General features: G+C 41.9%; 1 protein-coding gene across 2 annotated transcripts in view; it reads left to right on the top strand.

Moving 5' to 3' along the window:
* CDH13 (cadherin 13) overlaps positions 1 to 18,492 on the top strand; it is a 657,553-nt gene that overhangs the window by 403,914 nt on the left and 235,147 nt on the right. For both annotated transcript variants that reach the window (XM_081924041.1, XM_081924042.1), the window contains exon 6: positions 12,949 to 13,093. In XM_081924041.1, the coding sequence (XP_081780167.1) occupies positions 12,949 to 13,093 (145 nt within the window). The remainder of the gene's footprint in view (positions 1 to 12,948; positions 13,094 to 18,492) is intronic.

The following is an 18,492-nucleotide window of genomic DNA, read 5'->3' as shown; positions in this document are numbered from 1 at the left end:
AAAGGCACTTGTTATTTGCAAATGAGGTACTGAAGAGCTCTAAACTATTGCATTTGTCAAGGAAGTAATATAATGCACATACATTCCTTTGCTCAAATTGCACTGAAATATGACTTGCTCAGTCTGCCTGTTTTATTTGTTACTACTGCACCTGTTTGGAATATAGATATTAGTATAGATATATATTTTAAAAATGAAGAGAGTATGTTGTGTATATATGATATATATTCATACACACATATATCAAATTTATTCCTAAACCATTTTACCTGCTAGATGGTGAATCTATTTACTGTCAACTGTAATGAGTGCTCATTTATTTCAGGCTTTTACCCAAGTGGCATTTCTGCATGCAACTGGTCTGCTTTGTCAAATAATAGTTATAGAGTTGATGTGATGGGGCTGATTATGAAGCTTGGGGATTAAGATGTAGCTACTGACTTTCGCTAGTGGATTTCCCAACTTCAGTGGGTGTTGAAAATGAAATTGCTAGTTCAGGCTTCACCAGCCTGGTTAATGCCCCCCAGATGTTGCGGAACTGCAAGATGTCTCTGGATTGGCAGAGTGATGCCCAAATCTGATTAACAGAAATGTTTGTGGAGTTTTTCTGGGTTCAAATAGAAATATAAAATGGGGGTGGGCAGGAAAGAGTGTATGGTTTTGAGAGATGTTTCTTCAGGGGATGGGTTTAAAAATTGTTCAGCATTCTTATTGGGAACACTATGCATAAGTGGACCAGGCTCCACTGGATAGAAGTGTGTAAAATTATGCATGGCATGGAGAAAGTGGATAAAGGAAGGTCCCCCATCTTTCAAAGGGGGTACATTCTGGGATCAAATCAGAAACTGCGGTGGCTTTTGTAAATTTGGGACTGTCTCTGGAATCAGACACTTGGAGGGTCTGATTCTGAACTCTACAATTTCTGTGTGCTGATATGAAGGGGAACTAACTCTCCGCTTAAAGTGGTAATTGTTCCATAGAGGTAAAGTAAAGTAAAGGGACCCCTGACTATTAAGTCCAGTCGTGGATGACTCTGGGGTTGCGGCACTCATCTCACTTTACTTGCTGAGGGAGCTGGAGTTTGTCTGCAGACAGCTTCCGGGTCATGTGGCCAGCATGACTAAGCCGCTTCTGGCGAAACAGAGCAGAGCACGGAAATGCTGTTTACCTTCCCGCCAGAGCGGTACCTATTTATCTACTTGCACTTTGACATGTTTCAAACTGCTAGGTTGGCAGAAGCAGGGACCGAACAATGGGAGCTCACCCCATCGCGGGGATTTGAACTGCTGACCTTCTGATCGGCAAGCCCAAGAGGCTCAGTGGTTTAGACCACAGCGCCACCTGCATCCCTGTTCCATAGAGGTAGCTAAGGTTAAAGCCATAACAGTCATAGTCAGTGTCTGCTGCCCAGCAATCACACTTCCTCCTCTGAACACAGCAGAATTGCCTCAGGCAAAACAAGAACTCTTTTGCTATGTCTGTCATTGTCTCTGGCTCCACCTACTGTTTTGCTTCCCTGCCTATTGTTCTGCCAGTCCAATGGGCACCAGTCACCCCTACAATGCAGGTCACCAAAGCTGAATGCATGAACCTGCACATGGGCATACTGTGACTGTCAATACATTATGAAGAGCATTTCCAGGTGATCTGCTCAGCTGAGCAGTGCATTTGAAAGCAAATGTGCCCTCTCTTTTTCCCTTGTGAAGAACATTGATCAAAGGAGGAGGGAGTAACAGCATCCTTTGATGCTTTACTACATAGGCGTGCACTGAGAGCCTTCTGAGAACTCTGGGGTGAAAAAGTCCTTGAAATCTCACAGGCAGCAACCACTTAGCCATCCATTCAGCTAATTTGGGGCTCATTGGCAAAAGCATTATTTCTTTGCCAATTAATGCAGAAAGGTGCCCTGTGTTTCCTAGATTATTTTTTTGAGACAGAAAACAGATAATGAGAAAAACAGAAGCCTGTTAGCTGTCCTGCTTTGCTTTGAAACCATCTGCAAAGGCTACCCACCTTGAAATCTATGCACTTCTCTCCATTGTCCCTGGATCATCATGATCAAAAATCAAATCAACTGTAGGAATCAATGTACGACCTGCTCTGAATCCTCACTGCTAAAATACTATCCTCACCCCGCATCATTCTCAAATTTGCCCCTATAAAGGGAAAGGAGAAAAGTTAAATTAACTATACTTAGTATTCTGCCTTAATCTGTTTAAAGATCCTGGTAACAATAAGTTCCGTTGATAGAATTATAAAAATATGTTGCTGAGCATTGTATTGGCAAAAGAACTGAACATAATAGGGAATTCAATAGAGCTGACTGTAGACTGAATCAGTAGAAACTCATTTATTTAAAAGTAACAAGCAAAGGGAGCGGGGGATGGTCTGCTACCCAAACTTCCAGGCAGAGAGGGCAAAGAGAATAACTAGAATTGGCATACGCTAGCCTTTTCATGATTATTTTGAAAACAGCAAAGATTGAGTGTTGGGACAGGGTTGGCAACATTCCCAGTTTAAATGTGTCCATTTAAAGCACCACTTTAAACAATCATGGCTTCCTCCCAAATAATTATGGGAGCTCTAGATTGTTACGGGTGCTGAGAATTGTTAGGAGGACCCTATTCTCTTCCCAGAGCTACAGTTTCCAGAATGGTTTAATATTCAATCCCTCTACACTACGGGAATTGTAGCCATGTGAGGGAAACAGGAGTTTCCTAACAAGTCTCACCTTCCTACAGCTTCCAGAATTCTTTGAGGGATTAAGCCTTATTGAACACATTGCAATTTATTACTGAGAAAGCATGCAGAGGATTGTCCTTAATCAGTTAAAACTCATACAATTAATCTCCCAATATTAATTTGTGTGATAGTCCAAGCATTGAGTCTCTGTGCTCTACCAACAGTGGGTGGATCTATCAGCTTTTACTTCCCTCAGTTTCTCATTTTTGCAAACTTAAATTCAGCTCTCCATATTTCCACATCACTTTGAATATTCAAAGTCCTTTTGCATATTCATTATCTCTCATTTCCCGTTACATACACAATGTTTACAAATATTTTCCTCAACATCTGTATTTTCTTGAACACATTTTTTTTGTGTTATTTTCCCTAAAACATCCATTTTTTGCACACATTACCCTAGTAAATGCATTTCTTGCAAACATCACATGGCTGGAAAATCCATAGAAGTGTGAATTTCAAAGTACGTCTGTGTTTCAGTTTATGCATTGTTTTGGAAAGTGTGAAATTGGTAGGTTCTTCTTTAAATGGGAACTGGATCAAATATTGCCCTATTATGCACAGCAACTTTGTTTAGAGGAAAACAGACTCAAATAATTATATATTACATATATTGCTCTGTGTGTGTTATGCCACTGCTCCCAAGAAAGTGTTGTTTTGTTGTTGTTGTTGTTGTTGTTGTTGTTGTTGTTGTTTTTAATAAGCTGACTTTTCTTCCAGTTCTTCTTTGCTTCTTTTGTTAGTAGCGATCAAAACATTCTTGGTAGGGATGGAAAAGAGATAAGCAATAATATGGATAATGAATTTGGAACCCGTTTTTACTTACAATGCCTTATGTAAAAATCTTCATTTTGTAGATTGCAAGTTGAATTTGTAGCAGCTCCAAAACCAATAGCTAAGCCAGAGCCATCATTTACAGCTGATTCAGCTGTTTTAATGAGTTTTTCATAATTCTGTAAAATCGCTGAGGTTTTGAAACTCCCTGAAGGGTTTTCTACCCAAAATAAATATAAAGATCTCTTAAACATTTGTACTGTAGATTGTGGAATGCAAATAAATTGTGTTTGTGTTTGTTTATTAATGGAAAAGCATAGTTAAGCCAAAGAAACAGAACAGACACAGTGCATAAAAGGTACATATTGTAACATTTGCAGTGAATATTTCTCTAGGGAACTATATTTCATAGGTCTGTAGCAGGATAGAGCAACTCCCTTATGAATAAAGGTTACAGAGATTGAGACTCTTTTTTTTACTTTAGAGAAAAGACAAATAAGAGGCAACAATGACAAAAATCATTCATGGCATCGAGAAAGTGAACAGAGAAATTTTCCTCCCTCTCTCATGACACTAGATATTGTGGACATCTGGTGAAGCTGAATGTTGGAAGAATCAGAACAGATGACAGAAAGTGTTCCTTTACACAGCAGAATTCATTCCCACAAGATGCAGTGATAGCCACCAGTTTAGATGACTTTAAAAGAGGATTAGAGAAATTCATGGAGGAGGAGGTTATTGAAGGATACTAGCCATGGTGACTCTTCCCTGCCTGCACAGTCAGAGGCAGTGATGCTTCTGAACAACAGTTACTGGGAATCACATATGGGGAGAGTGCTCTTCAGCATCCATTTTGCTTGAGGACTTGCATCTTGGTGGCCACTGTGAGAACAGGATGCTGGAATAGATGGGCCATTGGCCTGCTCCAGCAGGCTCTTATCATGTTCTTATGTCCATTTCTAGTTATACTAAGAAATGATGCATCTTAACTTTCAGCATTGTTCATGAGGTCTAGAAAATGTTCCTTTAAAGGCCAAAATGAATGCTAAAAAACTTGGGATTCCCAAAGCACTATGACTCTTATCTAGGTGGTATGTATGACAACAGACACATGCTTTTGGACCATATGATGTTCTTTGATATGAAGCCTGTTAATGGGTATGCTCTGTGTTTAGAGAACTATACAAGTTAAACAGCAAGAAGGTGCTGTTGCACTCAAGACCTGCTAATCGGCTTCTCAAAAGCATTTGGCTGGCTGTTGCAGAGAACTGAGTGTTGGAGTGAACAGATCTAGTCCAGTAGAGCCCTTCTTGTGTCCATATGTCCATATTTTCATATGTTGTGGGGAGGGAAGTATATATCAATGGTGTGCACACAGTAGGGGTATGCATCAATTATATGGGTGGGCCATATAATGCAGCAAAATTAGGTAATTTTTATTGGCCAAATTATCAATGGGGTCAATAAAACACACCCCACACCTGTGTCAAGTCTGATCAGGGCCCCCACAAAGCATCCTTTATATCCACTATTTCTTTACCTTTCTAATGATTATATAGCTGGGCATTTTTATCGATTTTTATTTTTCTAGGTCCATGGGCTTTGCAAAAAGTGAGGCTGTCCTAAATGTTGCCCATGAAGCACTGAAGAATTCTAGATTTTGTTTTTGTTGTTAAAACACAGTAGTGGAGGATTTTTATTTTTATTTTTTAAAAAAGTTAAAAGCTTTCACCAAATGTGTGGTTTTTTTAAAAAAATAAAAAATAAAATCCTATGTTGTTCTTTAACAACAAAAGCAAATGCCATCTCTCTTCAACATTTAAAAACAGCCTCACATTTTAGGGCCTATAAGAGGACAACAACAAGCTGTGACCCATCCATCCCTTTAATTCCCCTCCAAAAGCCCCTGTACCTATTCGTCTACAATTTGTCATGTTCATCTAATCTTACTTCACATAGCAGGCAATTAGATGTCCACAACTGCACTCTCCCCACTTGTGTTCTCTGCAATGGGTCTGAAAATAGGAATGTGTCTTGTCAGCTCAGTACTGTCATCTAGCTCAGTTTTGTCTGCACTGACTGGCAGAGGGTCTCCAGGCAAAAGTCTCTGCCAACTTTAGCTGGAGATGCTGCTGTCTGAATCTGGAGCTTTCTGGATGCAAAGCAGATGCTCTGCAACCGATATACCACTTCCCCATATCCCATTGCTGATCTTGCCACTGATAGTGGAGGTAGTACAAAGCCAGCATGGCTAGTCATCACCAATGGCTTTATTTTCTATGAATTAGTATAAACTGGTAAAGGATGTCCTTTATAATATTGCCCTCATTCATCACTATGTAACAGATACTTGAATTTCTCCAGGCACAACATTATTGTAAATGGACAACGCCTGGTGCTCTGGGGGAACAGAGATCTTTCTGAAATATGGGTATCACATTCAAATACACAAATAAAATGTGTGATCATGGGGGGGGGGGAAAGAGTATTCATTTCAATAACTCTCTAGTGTTTAACATATGCTGGAAATAATATCTCCCCAGTCAAACATGCAAGAGATAAAACATGCATAATAAGAGGTTTCTATCTAAAAATAAGACACTTGTTCAGTCTCTTCTGCCTTTGTGTATTATGGAATAGAGGGAAAGGAAGGGGAATTTTTAATAGCCTCTTTAATCTCAGTGCAAGCACCTCACAGCACCAATTTATGAAATGCTGAGCTCTCTCTCTCTCTCTCTCGAACACACCCTCTCGCACACAGGATTCAGCTACATTAGTAAAGAAAATGAGTTTTAAATATGTTATAACACCGTGACACCAGATGGCGCTGTGGAGTTCCATCTTTTAGCAAAGTGATTTCCCATTATTAGGTTTACAACACATTTTCCTGAAATGCTTTTTTTATGTGTCTAGATCTAACCACAATCTGTTACATGTACATTACCTGAAACACAATTGATACAAACATAGGAAACTTCCCTATTCCCATTTTGACCATTGGTACATCTAGTTCAGTATTGTAAGCACTGACCGGCATCAACTCTCCAGAGTTTCAGGCAGGAACCATTTCTAGCCCTACCTGGCAACACCAAAGGTTGAACCTGAGAGCTTTTGCATGTGAGCTACAGCCATTCCCCTATGAAATCTGCAGATTTGTGCTTCCCTGTTCAGGAAATGGGAAGTTACTTTATCTTGAAGTAATCCTGAAATGCTTTTTTTATGTGTCTAGATCCAACCACAATCTGTTACATGTACATTACCTGAAACACAATTGATACAAACATAGGAAACTTCCCTATTCCCATTTTGACCATTGGTACATCTAGTTCAGGATTGTAAGCACTGACTGGCATCAACTCTCCAGAGTTTCAGGCAGGAACCATTTCTAGCCCTACCTGGCAACACCAAAGGTTGAACCTGAGAGCTTTTGCATGTGAGCTACAGCCATTCCCCTATGAAATCTGCAGATTTGTGCTTCCCTGTTCAGGAAACGGGAAGTTACTTTATCTTACATCAGGCATCCCCAAACTCGGCCCTCCAGATGTTTTGGGACTACAATTCCCATCATCCCTGACCACTGGTCCTGTTAGCTAGGGATGGTGGGAGTTGTAGTCCCAAAACATCTGGAGGGCTGAGTTTGGGGATGCCTGTCTTAAGTTAAGGTAATTGGTCCAGTTGACATTTACATTGACTCTTTGCAGGCTTCCCATTGGGACATCTGGTTGGCCACTGCGGAAACAGGATGCTGGACTAGATGGACCATTGGCTTCATCTGGCATGCTTTTCTTACATTTTTTAAATGAATACTGGGCACTAGGGGAGACAGTGAGCAAGAGGAATACATAAGTGTTACTGGGGCCAGAAACAGATCTCTCATACAAGGGGCTACTAGTCTCCTCTGCGAGAGCAACCCAGGGCAATGAATATTTGGGAAATAGAGCTTGCTAGCCCACTGCATCCTTCCCAGGAGATGGAATAATCCACGGGGGGTCTTGAAAGTGTTCCGACTCATTTGTTTATGCAATTAATCCATTCCTTTCTCAGTGTGCATGATATTTATGAGTTATTTATAGGTTCACAGTCAACCCAACTGGGAGAGAATTAGGTCAGAATTCTAATTCCTTTGTTAAGAGGAATGGCTTATTATCTCATTCCAGTCTGGTACATTGTGTCTGTGTGGGGGCTTGGCTGTGCAAGGTTGGAGAGCTCAATATTTATTTTTTGGAAGGGACTATCTGATCTCATATGTTACTACCAGAACACTTAACCTGAACACAGTTCATTTCACGTGTGTGTGTGTGTGTGTGTGTGTGTGTGTGTGTATAAAACTCTCACCTTGAATTGAATCCCTATCCTGCAGTGCAGATCAGACGCCTATAAGTTAACTCAATACAGTTTTGTGTTTGGAACTAGTTCACTTCTAATTGGCTCAATACACAGTTTTGCTTTTTCCTTCTTTGTACTTGTTAGCTGCATTTTAGGAGGTTGGTATTGGCTTTGTAGTATTAAGGATGGGGGAGGAATTCAATTGAGTTCATGCTTAAAGGTGAACCTACCCAATTTGCACTTTCTGAAACAATACATGGACCAAAATCTACACTTTACAGAATTTTGCAATGCTGTTTTCCAGCCATATGTAAAGGAAAAGGTATGCATATAATTGGGGAATATGGGTCTCCTAACTACTCTCAGCACCCTTAACTAACTACAATTCCCAGGATTATTAAAAGGAACACATGAGTGACTGTCTCACTCTACCTAATAGTATTGCCACTACATAGCTATGACAATCTCCAAACCCCAATGTGGACACCTGCATACTGGCCATGCTCTGTGTGCAGGGCTGGAGAAGCTGTGCAACATCAGTGGGGTGGGGGTGAGGACTTTGACTCAATGGGACATCTGTGTATGGTGAATGCATGAAAGGTGCTTTAGACTCTTTTGCTTCCAGGAAATCACAGAAGCTGATATTCTACTGCCATATATAGTATTTCCCCCCACTGTTTTAATTGGCTCTCTGTGTGTACACAACCATGCAAATGTGTGTGTGAGAGTGCATTAGGAAGTCCACTGCAGGCCACTAGGCCAGTGCTTTTCATGTCATTAATCAGGTCCTCACTGCAGGCTTTTTGTGCGACTCTGGGTACATTCAGATGTGGGGAGTATTACATTAATTTTCCTGATTATAATGCAAGTGCTTACGTCACATATCTGTATGTTCCTCTCAAATGGCTGTCCTTGTTGCATCATGGAATTGTGGCTTTTTGATAGAAATACCACCTTCTCGCAATGAATTTCATTCACACCTGTGGGTGTGGGGCAACACAACAGCAAGTGTCATTGGTCAACATTGCTACTCCCTCACCTTTTGCACACATGCCTGCTTTTGCTCCCCCATGATCCCCACCCCCATAAAGACAGCATCGGAGGGAAAGTGCCACCCTTACAATTCATCACTTTATTCAATTTCTTTAACACAGAAAATTGTGGGAGTAATCTGCCATGTGAATGCAGCTTAAGTCTTGATGCAGTTGTGTGGAGTGGTTTTGAAGTCTGTGGCTGCAAAGAGCCATGTGACAATTTCTACCTTCTAAAGTAAAATCCTGGATACAACTAAGGAAAGGGGCTTTGAGTTCTTTCTGTCTAGAATAGGGCAGAGCTGATAATGATAGCAGATGGAAGTGGCAAAGCTACACCTCTCTACTCTGTTAGTTGCTTTGGATTTGATCTGTGAGCCACTAGATTAGGTCTGTGAGCCACTATTTTTGTCCAAATACTTGTCTTCATATCACATATATAGGAGAAGCAGTCTATTTGAACAATAGCTTCATGAGAACAGGAAGGATATTCCCCAAAGCCCACAGATACAGCAATTCTTTGCTTGCTTGCTTTTAAAGATTGCTGTAGCTGTGAAAGGTGGTCAAGGGTGTGTTTGGGGTGTGTGATCTGAACGTGCTTTTTGAATAGGAGATGCAATGAGGAAGGGTGATTTCTCAGGAATGTTTATTAGCCAAGAGTGAGACCTTTCTGGAGGGAATGATTGATTGTCGTGCAGCATATAGCATGAGCTACATCAAATTCTCAGCAAGTGCAAGACATAAATTCTGGATGCCTGGTGAAAGGGAGCCACTAATGGGCATATATCTGAACCAATCATGTTATACCACTTGTGCTAGGAGAACTTCATTGGCTCCCATTGTGCATCTGGGATCAATTCAAGGTGGCAGGTACAGGCTAGGTATGAGTGGGGTAGGGAATTTGGATTTAAAAGAGCACATATACAACCCACACTTTCTGAAGCAGTATGAAAATGGAAACTCATCTTTCCATTGAAACTCACTATCCTCTGAATTTTTCAGTCTAGTTCTCCAGAAAAGGACAGTGAACAAAAAATGCTTATAACTGAGCATATATTAGAGAGCATAACATACACAAATGCATTATCTTAGGAGAAATTATTTTGCAAAAAGTTGCATATTAGTCAAACATACATACCCAAACATGTATACTGTGAGAAATTCACATCAAAGTGTTGATGACTTTTCATAAGGATTTTAAAAAATGCATACTGATGTGGAAATGTGAAAATGTGAACTTAAGGAAAATGAGAAACTGAACTGACAGATTCACCCATCCCTAGCCCAATTTCTGAAGTCCTAAATGGCTTGGAACTTGGATATATAGAAGAGGACCTTCTTTTCATCCTATGTGTCCTGAACCCCTGGACTACCTGGCAGCAAGTCGGCATGTCAAATCCAAAGTTCCAAGTCTGAGGGATAATCCATCCAAGCAGCATGCAGAGGTCAGGAAATGCAATCCAGGGTCAATCGAAGAAGCCAAGTCTGAAGACCAGCAGTGAGGATGCAGTCTAGAATCAAACCCAAAGCACAGTCCCATAGAGGTTCAGTCAAAGCCCATCAACATGGGCAGTTGAGCAGACACAGCTCCTCAGCTCTGCTGCCCTTTTGTAATTTGCATACTGATTGCAACATCTGGGCTTGATGAGGCTTGTGATCCCCACCTGTGCTAAGCCTAGTCCTGCTGAGGAATCACACACTTCCTCTCAGAGCTAGCGAGCTCCACCTGGCCAGCTAGGAAGCTGGGCTTTGGGCCCTTGCCTGCCTCAACCTCCTAGAGTGCCACTCCCACTGCTCCCTACACCTCAGCGACTGCCTTGTTTGTGGAGACAGGGTCCCGTCTGGCTCCATTGATGGGTCCTGCTCCTCTGGTTCCTGTGCACTGACCTCCATCCCCTCACCAGCCTCCATTACCCTGTAAGTACTTTCTTCCCCATGCCCTGCTTGCCCCAGTATGCCCCAGTCCTGGCTACACCTCTTGCCAGAATCCTCTTCCTCCTCCCTGTCTTCCTGCCAGTGCATGACACTATGAAATGGATGCAGCCCATGAGTTCTCCCCTTCTGACCTACATCCTCCCCTTCTCATTCTTTGTCCCCTACTGCCACAATTAGGCTTAAGGGGGGGGGGGGACCTCCTTTTGAAGACAATCAGTCATTGTTGTTTTCCCAAGCCTAGACACAGGGCCCAGAGCCATTAAGCATTGCAATGTGTGTGAGAGACCCCCTTTCACACCAAAAATGCTGCCTGTGACATTTAGGCTTGAGGTAAGGCTTGAGGCTTTAGGCTGTAATATGAAGCACTTTAAAAAGAAACAACAGCTAAATTATCACACAGGGTTAGAGAGATTGCTGTTTGATGTGTTGTCCTGTATTAAGTATATCTTTGTGTTATGTAAGTAGATGTTTGTATTAAGTGTGTGTGTGTGTGCCATTCCATCAATTTTTGTGTAGTAAGGATTTGTTTGTGTGTATCCATGTGTATGTATTGTTGTGTGAGTGTCTTGATGTGCTAACTTTTGGAATGCCACCCTCAACAGCTTTGAACTGTGGCAATGTAGGCCTCAGACAGATAAACATTCCTCACTCCTGTCCTGTATAAATCTACCTGAAAGGTAACATCCAGTGTTTCCCCCCCCCTAAAAAAATGTTTAGGGGTACTCTCATTTTGACTTAAGAAAATCAGCATTTTATAGTTCAAATCGCGAAAAATAAATACAGTGGAAGCTCAGGTTGCGGATGTAATCTGGGACGGAGGCAAGTTCATAACCTGCAGCGCCGCATCTGCGCACGCGTGTGATGCAATTTGGCACTTCTGCGCATGTGCAAAGCGTGATTTAGCGTTTCTGTGCATGCGCAAGCAGTGAAACTCGGAAGTAACCCTTTCTGGTACTTCTGGGTTTCCTGTGGTCTGTAACCTGAAAACGCGTAACCCGAAGCGTCTGTAACCCGAGGTACCACTGTACAGTAAATGGACAAAAGTATAAAGATTTAGGGGTATGCGTACCCTGCATACCCCCAGAAAAAGTAACATCTGTGTAACATCTGTGTGGAGGACTCATCTCTGGGACTCCCCATCTTCAAGGATGGGGTGGGTTGTGACTCGCAATAAGGCCTTTTCAGAGCCCTCTTTTGGGAATCTGCCCTGCATCAAATTCAGCTGGAACAAAATCCCACAGGATTTTTCCTTGTTGCAGCTCCTTGAGCTCCTTGAATTTACTTTGTTTTGTACTAGAATAGAACCCCAAGAGCCAAGGGTGAAAGCCATGTAATTAGAATTAAAGAACTGGGTGTCTCTGAGCACACACTCATAATTTGTTTTCAGTTTTATAACTAACACTGCTTTCACACAGAAGTCTACTTCTGATGATTACTCCAAACTTTCTTCATTTCAGCAGCCTGATCTGCCTTGGAAAAGTCATGTTGTTTTTGCTATTATTAAATAATTGGGCATCATCCAGTGATGCTACTGCAAATGTTCTCCACTCTGCCCATCCCTAGCTTAGGAGCTTGATCCACTGTGTTAGATTGAGCCATACTTGGTGTGGTGACTTCTGAAATCATTACAAGGGACAGAACAGAATGCTCTGGACAGAGGCAGAATATAGTTGCAACAATTCCCTCCTCCTCCCAAGACTCTATTTGTGCATCTCCACTACAACCTATCTTTCAATTTATTTTGTGGTTCAGTATGTTCCCCTTAAGTGTAATTATGCTTGAAGGAGAGAGAGGAGGGGAAAGAAAAGACTTATTCTAAGCAAATATTCACTTCATTAGCATCAAATTGTGTTCCCCCTTTTTCCTTCTTTCGTTGCTTCCTCCAGCAAATTTGGCAATTCAATTGCAAAGTGCCCAATGGGGATCTCAGCGTGAACTCTTTCATTTTTCTTTCAAATGCTTATGCTCACAACCATCCTGCCTTTAGCACAGAGCTCAGCCATCCCAAGTGCTAACCTTGCCTGCGGCCTTGTTATGGCGAAAATGCTGATGTCAACATTTCCTTTTTATCTTCCTCCTCCTTTGATGCCCAATAGCAATCTGATTCCTGTTAACTTTCTCTTTCCCTTTACTTATATAGTTCCAGGTGGAGATCACTGATGCCAGTGGCAAAACCATAGAAGGCCCAGTCCCTCTAGATATCATCATTATTGACCAGAATGACAACAGGCCTCTCTTCCGGGAAGGACCTTACATTGGGCATGTCATGGAGGGGTCTCCAACAGGTAAACCAACTGCAGATATACTGCAATTGCTTATAGGTTTTGTTTCTCTGCAAATTTTATGCATGTTTATCCACTTGAACTCATTGTATTCTGGTTGACCATGATTGACAGGGCTCATTTGACGCAGGGACTGTGAACCTTTGGCTCTCTGCAGATTGCTAGACCAATGACTCTCCACAAATGTCACAGGACCATTGGCCATGCTCACTGGGGTTGATGGGGGTTAAGTGTACAACAACACCTGGAGGGCCAGATGTTCCCCACCCCCAATTTATATCATCCTAAGCACAAGGGACGATGGAAGGGAAGATAACAGATATAATATGAATAAAAGGAAAGGGCAGTATATAGAATGCAATCAGTAACATGCTAAAATGAGCTAATTGTTGCCAATGTCACATGGAAAACATTTTTGTCCCCTGAGCTCACTTGTTCTAGAATTTTTAAAAATATGGTTGAGAATGGTTTATTGTGCAGGATTTATTTATTTATTTTTTAAAAAAAGAATCCAGATGTTCCATTTGAAAAGTGTGGCTATTTGATTTTGAATTATTTGATGGATACGTTGTGTGTTTGTTTGTTGTAAACTGATGTAGTCATAGAAATGTAAAAACTAGCCCATTGCCATTTTTGCAACACATCTGGGCTCTCCCACTGAGACTGTGACCACTCCTGAATGAAAAAATGTCTGGTGTATTATTATTTGGGGACTGGCTTGATGTAAGGTAGTGCAACAATATCCTAGAGATGCAGGAAATTGTTTTCAAAGATTTCTAATGCCCTTCTTGCAAAGCAAGACAAAGTTTGTACTGTAAGGAGGGACATAAAACAGTGACATTGTGATGGTGACTACAAATGTAATAAAAGTGGGGAAATTCTGAGGAAGCACAACAAGGCTGCACCTCTTCAGATTGTAAGTTGGAGTTGCCTTGTTCAAAAGTTTTCCCAACTACAATGGTACCTCGGGTTAACTACTTAATTCGTTCCAGAGGTCCGTTCTTAACCTGAAACTGTTCTTAACCTGAAGCACCACTTTAGCTAATGGGACCTCCTGCTGCTGCTATGCCGCCACTGCACAATTTCTGTTCTCATCCTGAAGCAAAGTTCTTAACCTGAAGCACTATTTCTGGGTTATCGGAGTCTGTAACCTGAAGCGTATGTAACCTGAGGTACCACTGTAACACAAATACATATACGCACATGCACACAGTATTCCTGAAAATTTTCTTAGCATATCAGTCACAAACATAGTGGCCTAACTCATGTCTTGCTGGCATTTTTATTTATTTATTTATTTTTGGTAAAGAATGGGTGAATAAAAAATGGCACCTGCTCTCCCTAGGAAGCTTTCCTTTAGCACAAATGTGCCTTTGAATCCAAACCACTATTGTCAGGCATGGGAAACATCTGGCCTGCTGGCCATATTAGGCCCAGCAGAGTTCCTAATTTAGCCTGCAGGCCTGTTTTCCGCAAAACACTCCCATCTTCCCTACACTAGATGCAATGTATGGCTGGGCAGGTAAAGATACAAATGCAGAGTGCACTCCATTTTGTTCCTTGGAAAACAGGCCTCAATGACAGCAGCATTCAGCACATCAATGCTAACACTGCTGTGACTGACACTTTTGGCCAGTTTAGATAACAAAACTGTCTGTTTGCAAATGTGGTGCACATCTGAACTGAGCTTGAAAATGGACAAAATGGGGCTTGCAGTGAGTCCATTTGAATGCTTTGTCAGCACCAGTCAGCATTCAGAGGGGTATCACCTCCATGGCTAGTTGCTGTTGATAGCCTTACCATCCAAGGATTTGTCCAGTTTCCTTTTAAAGCTATCCAAGTTGGTGGCCACCATTGCCTCCTGTGGGAGTGAGTTCCATAGTTCAACTATGTGCTGTATGAAGTACTTTCTTTTATTTGTCCTGAATCTTCCAACATTCAACTTCATTCTTTGTCCATGAATTCTAATCTTATGAGAGCGGGAGGGAAACATTCCTCTACCCACTTTCTCCATGTCACACATGATTTTTATAAACTTCTTCCAAGTCACCATTTACTTGCCTTTCCTCTAAGTCTCAGTTGCTGTAGGGGAGTTGCTCCATCTTTTTGATCCTTTTGGATCCCCTTCTCTGAAACTTTCCCCAACTCGACATCACTATATAATTGTGGACGATCAACCATATTGCCATTTAAAAATCCCATTCTTCCCAACCACCCTGATTTTTTTCTTTCTTTCTATTTTTCATAGCAAGAGGGTTTTATAGGAAATAAATTTCTTAGCAGGACAGATGTTCTGGGTCTTTTGTTGTGTTGCAAAATGACTCCGTGTCCCCAGTGATCAAATGTCTGGGTTCCTTAATTAGGGGAGAAACTATAAAAGCTGGAGTGATATTAAACTTTCTTTTTAAGCAAAGATAAAAATTGCTGAAGCCTGCAATGGAAAGCAAAGCAAATTCCCATTAGTCAATGTGACACCTATATATTTTTTTTAATGAATACGCTGGTGCAGGGGAAGCCAGTGTGGTACCCTGCAAATGTCAGTGGATGCAAAGGATGGCACTAAATGCTAGTCCTACTCAAGAGTAGACCTATTGAAGTTAATGGGCATGATTAACTTAGTTTCATTAATTTCAGTCGGCCTATTCTGAGTGGGATTTAGTTTATATACTTTACATGTGTGTCCTGTATTTCTGTCAATGAGCCAAAGGTGGCATACATGGTTCTCCCCATCTCTGTTTTATCCTCAAAACAACCTGGGAGATAGGTTAGGCTGAAAAACAGTGACTGATCCAAGGTCACCAAAGTGAGCTTTGTGACTGAGTGGGGAGGTAGTAATGGTCACCAACTTAGGTGGCTTTAAAAGAGGTGGCTTTTGTCTTGACATGGAGACATGCCAGGTAGAATAGACCCCAGTCACTCCTTGAATGGATGTACACAGCATCTTCAGTCAAGTTGAAGGCTCTTCTTACATTCTTAGAATTTTTCACTGCTCTAGAAGATGCTCCAGAGTGCATCTGTGGTGGTTGGCTATTCAGGACAGCTTCAGATGGAGCCAAGCATTCCTAGCTCTCTCCTCAGTGGTTCCTGACGGAAACTGATGCAATTTCTTTTGTGTGAATGAGATCTGCATTGTAACCTGACTTCTTTGCGATTGCCACAGGCGTACATTTTCACTAATAGCGCCATTAAAGAAACTCTGAGTTCTGTCCATGAGCAAGGACAAACCCCCAATTTCCTTTCTTCTTTACCGGAGAAACAAAATTATAGATAGCTAACTCTCTAGAAGGACACTTTGTTGTGCCGGAGGACTGTATTCATAATGATCTAGTGAGGATGTTATCATATCACAGGTGAATGCGAGAGGCAATTACTGGCTGCACTTCACAAGCAGAAGCCATCCGCTGTCTACAAATGAGCTTAGCGAGGGGACAGCTAGCCAGACACTTAACAGGCGTGCTGGCCTTTTGGAAATTTCAAAGCTGACGAAAGCTGCTGTTTTCTCCCTCCTTCCCTCACTTAGGATTGCTTAACAGTCACCACTAGGATCCTATTTCATTTGCTTGAGTCAGTTTGCACCATTGATTCCTCATATGTTTTGACTTCTATCTGCAGCTTGGAACAAACCCTCCTAAGCCCAAAGTGTGGTGTGTGGGGGGTTTTTTTTTAAAAAAGAGTGGCTGGTTAAAATTGCTTTTGAATCACATTTAGAAAAGAAAAGAAACATTGGCAACTTGTTTTTCCATTAAGCCATAATAACCCATGTATATTGCATTCCAGCTGAGGAACCCCCAAAGCAGAACTGATGGAAAGTGCCTGTAAAGAATTAGCAGGAACAAAGGGGCATTGAGAACAGCACATGGCATGGAATTAAGAACAGTAGCCTTGAGGAACATTTAGTATCATAAAACCATCATTTGCAGAACTGGATGCAGAAACAGGGAAGGGGCTTGTCTAACGCAGGACATGCATTATGGATGACCACATGCTAGGAGGTTGTAAGCTGCTGTCATTCATGGAATATGGTTTCACAGAAGCAGCCTCCTCAGCAGTGGTGGCTGGTGTCCATCTGGACTGGTAAGGCAGAAGGAAGAGAGGCCATCAGCAGGTGGAGGTGGAGCCAATAACAGGCAGAGCCAATGACAGGCAGAAGCAACCAATTCTAGTTTTGTCCCCATTTTCCTCCCTGAGTTCTACAAAAGGCAACACTGAGGCCAAGGAGGAGGAGCAATCTGACAGGCAGTGCTGCCACCCCTGGACTGGATGCAAATAAGAAGGCAGGCAGTGGGGGGCTGGCGGAGGGCAGACTGCGCACTGCCCATTGGCCCTAATGAACCACCTTGCACTGTACCTCTAGTCACATGCAGCATAGAATGCTGCCCTCTTTCAGTTAATCTGATACTAGCAGCAGCAGCAGCAGCAGCAAAATCAAGGTTAGTGTGGAGATGCATAGAAATGAGATCTTCATCAGCAGGGTACAGGAATCAAAAGACATTAGGCAGAGTCATCAATACCAAAGTTCACCTGGGGAAATGGGCAAAGCTAGAGTTAATTCTTCCCCCATTGTCCGTTCTGCAGCAATTATTGTTTGATGTTTATGTCTCCTGGGTTATAATGAGAGTTGGTCTGCTGTTGTGTTGTTTGTGTGTGTGTGTTTGCATGCCCAATTCAGTTTTGCTTGTGATCATGTCTGGTGCGTAGGCAGGGGAAAAATAGGGCCACTTAAGCTTTCAAATGACTAAAATTGCATTCAATTTGCTGAGCACGGCAGGATCTCTTCTTGGCTATGACCTGTGATTCTAACAACCTCGGGGAAACTACGGGGGTTCTCTTAAGAGCTTTCTGTAGTCAGCAGATAGAATAGACATGTGTTTTTTTCTTCCCTTTCATATACAAAGCACTTCTAGCAGAAGAACCCATTCTCAGACAATTTTGTTTCCTTACTGCTAAGTATATCCATAAGTGTGTCCTTGAATAAAATCCAAGGTGTTCCAATTATTAATCCACTACAGCCAATGCTGATCATCTCCCACCTCCTGGGCTTTTGCATGCTTACTATACATGCACAGACAATTGACTTCCATACCTGGTTTTGTGTTTTAGGACAGAACATGAACATAACTCAGGAGCCAGCATGGTGTAGTGGTTAGAGTGCTGCTTTGGACAGCAGCTACTGAGGGTATGATGCCATTTTGACCTGTCTGGAGGACAAGAGTTGAGTATACCATGTGGCTTCCCCAAAGCACCTTAAACTAGTTAGCTACCCCCAGGTGCTTTGATGCTGTGCAATCGCTGATGCTGAAGTAAGATTCACATGTTGGGCTAGTTGATATCTGTATGTGGAATGGGGTTTGTGTTTACCGCATGCATCATAATGTATTGACCTGGAACACAGGAAGCTGGCT

The sequence above is a fragment of the Podarcis melisellensis genome (assembly GCF_964234715.1).
Source record: "Podarcis melisellensis genome assembly, chromosome: 8".
Taxonomy (NCBI): Eukaryota; Metazoa; Chordata; class Lepidosauria; order Squamata; family Lacertidae; genus Podarcis; species Podarcis melisellensis.
The sequence above is the reverse complement of the archived record's forward strand: the minus strand, read 5'-3'. Positions and strand labels throughout refer to the sequence as shown.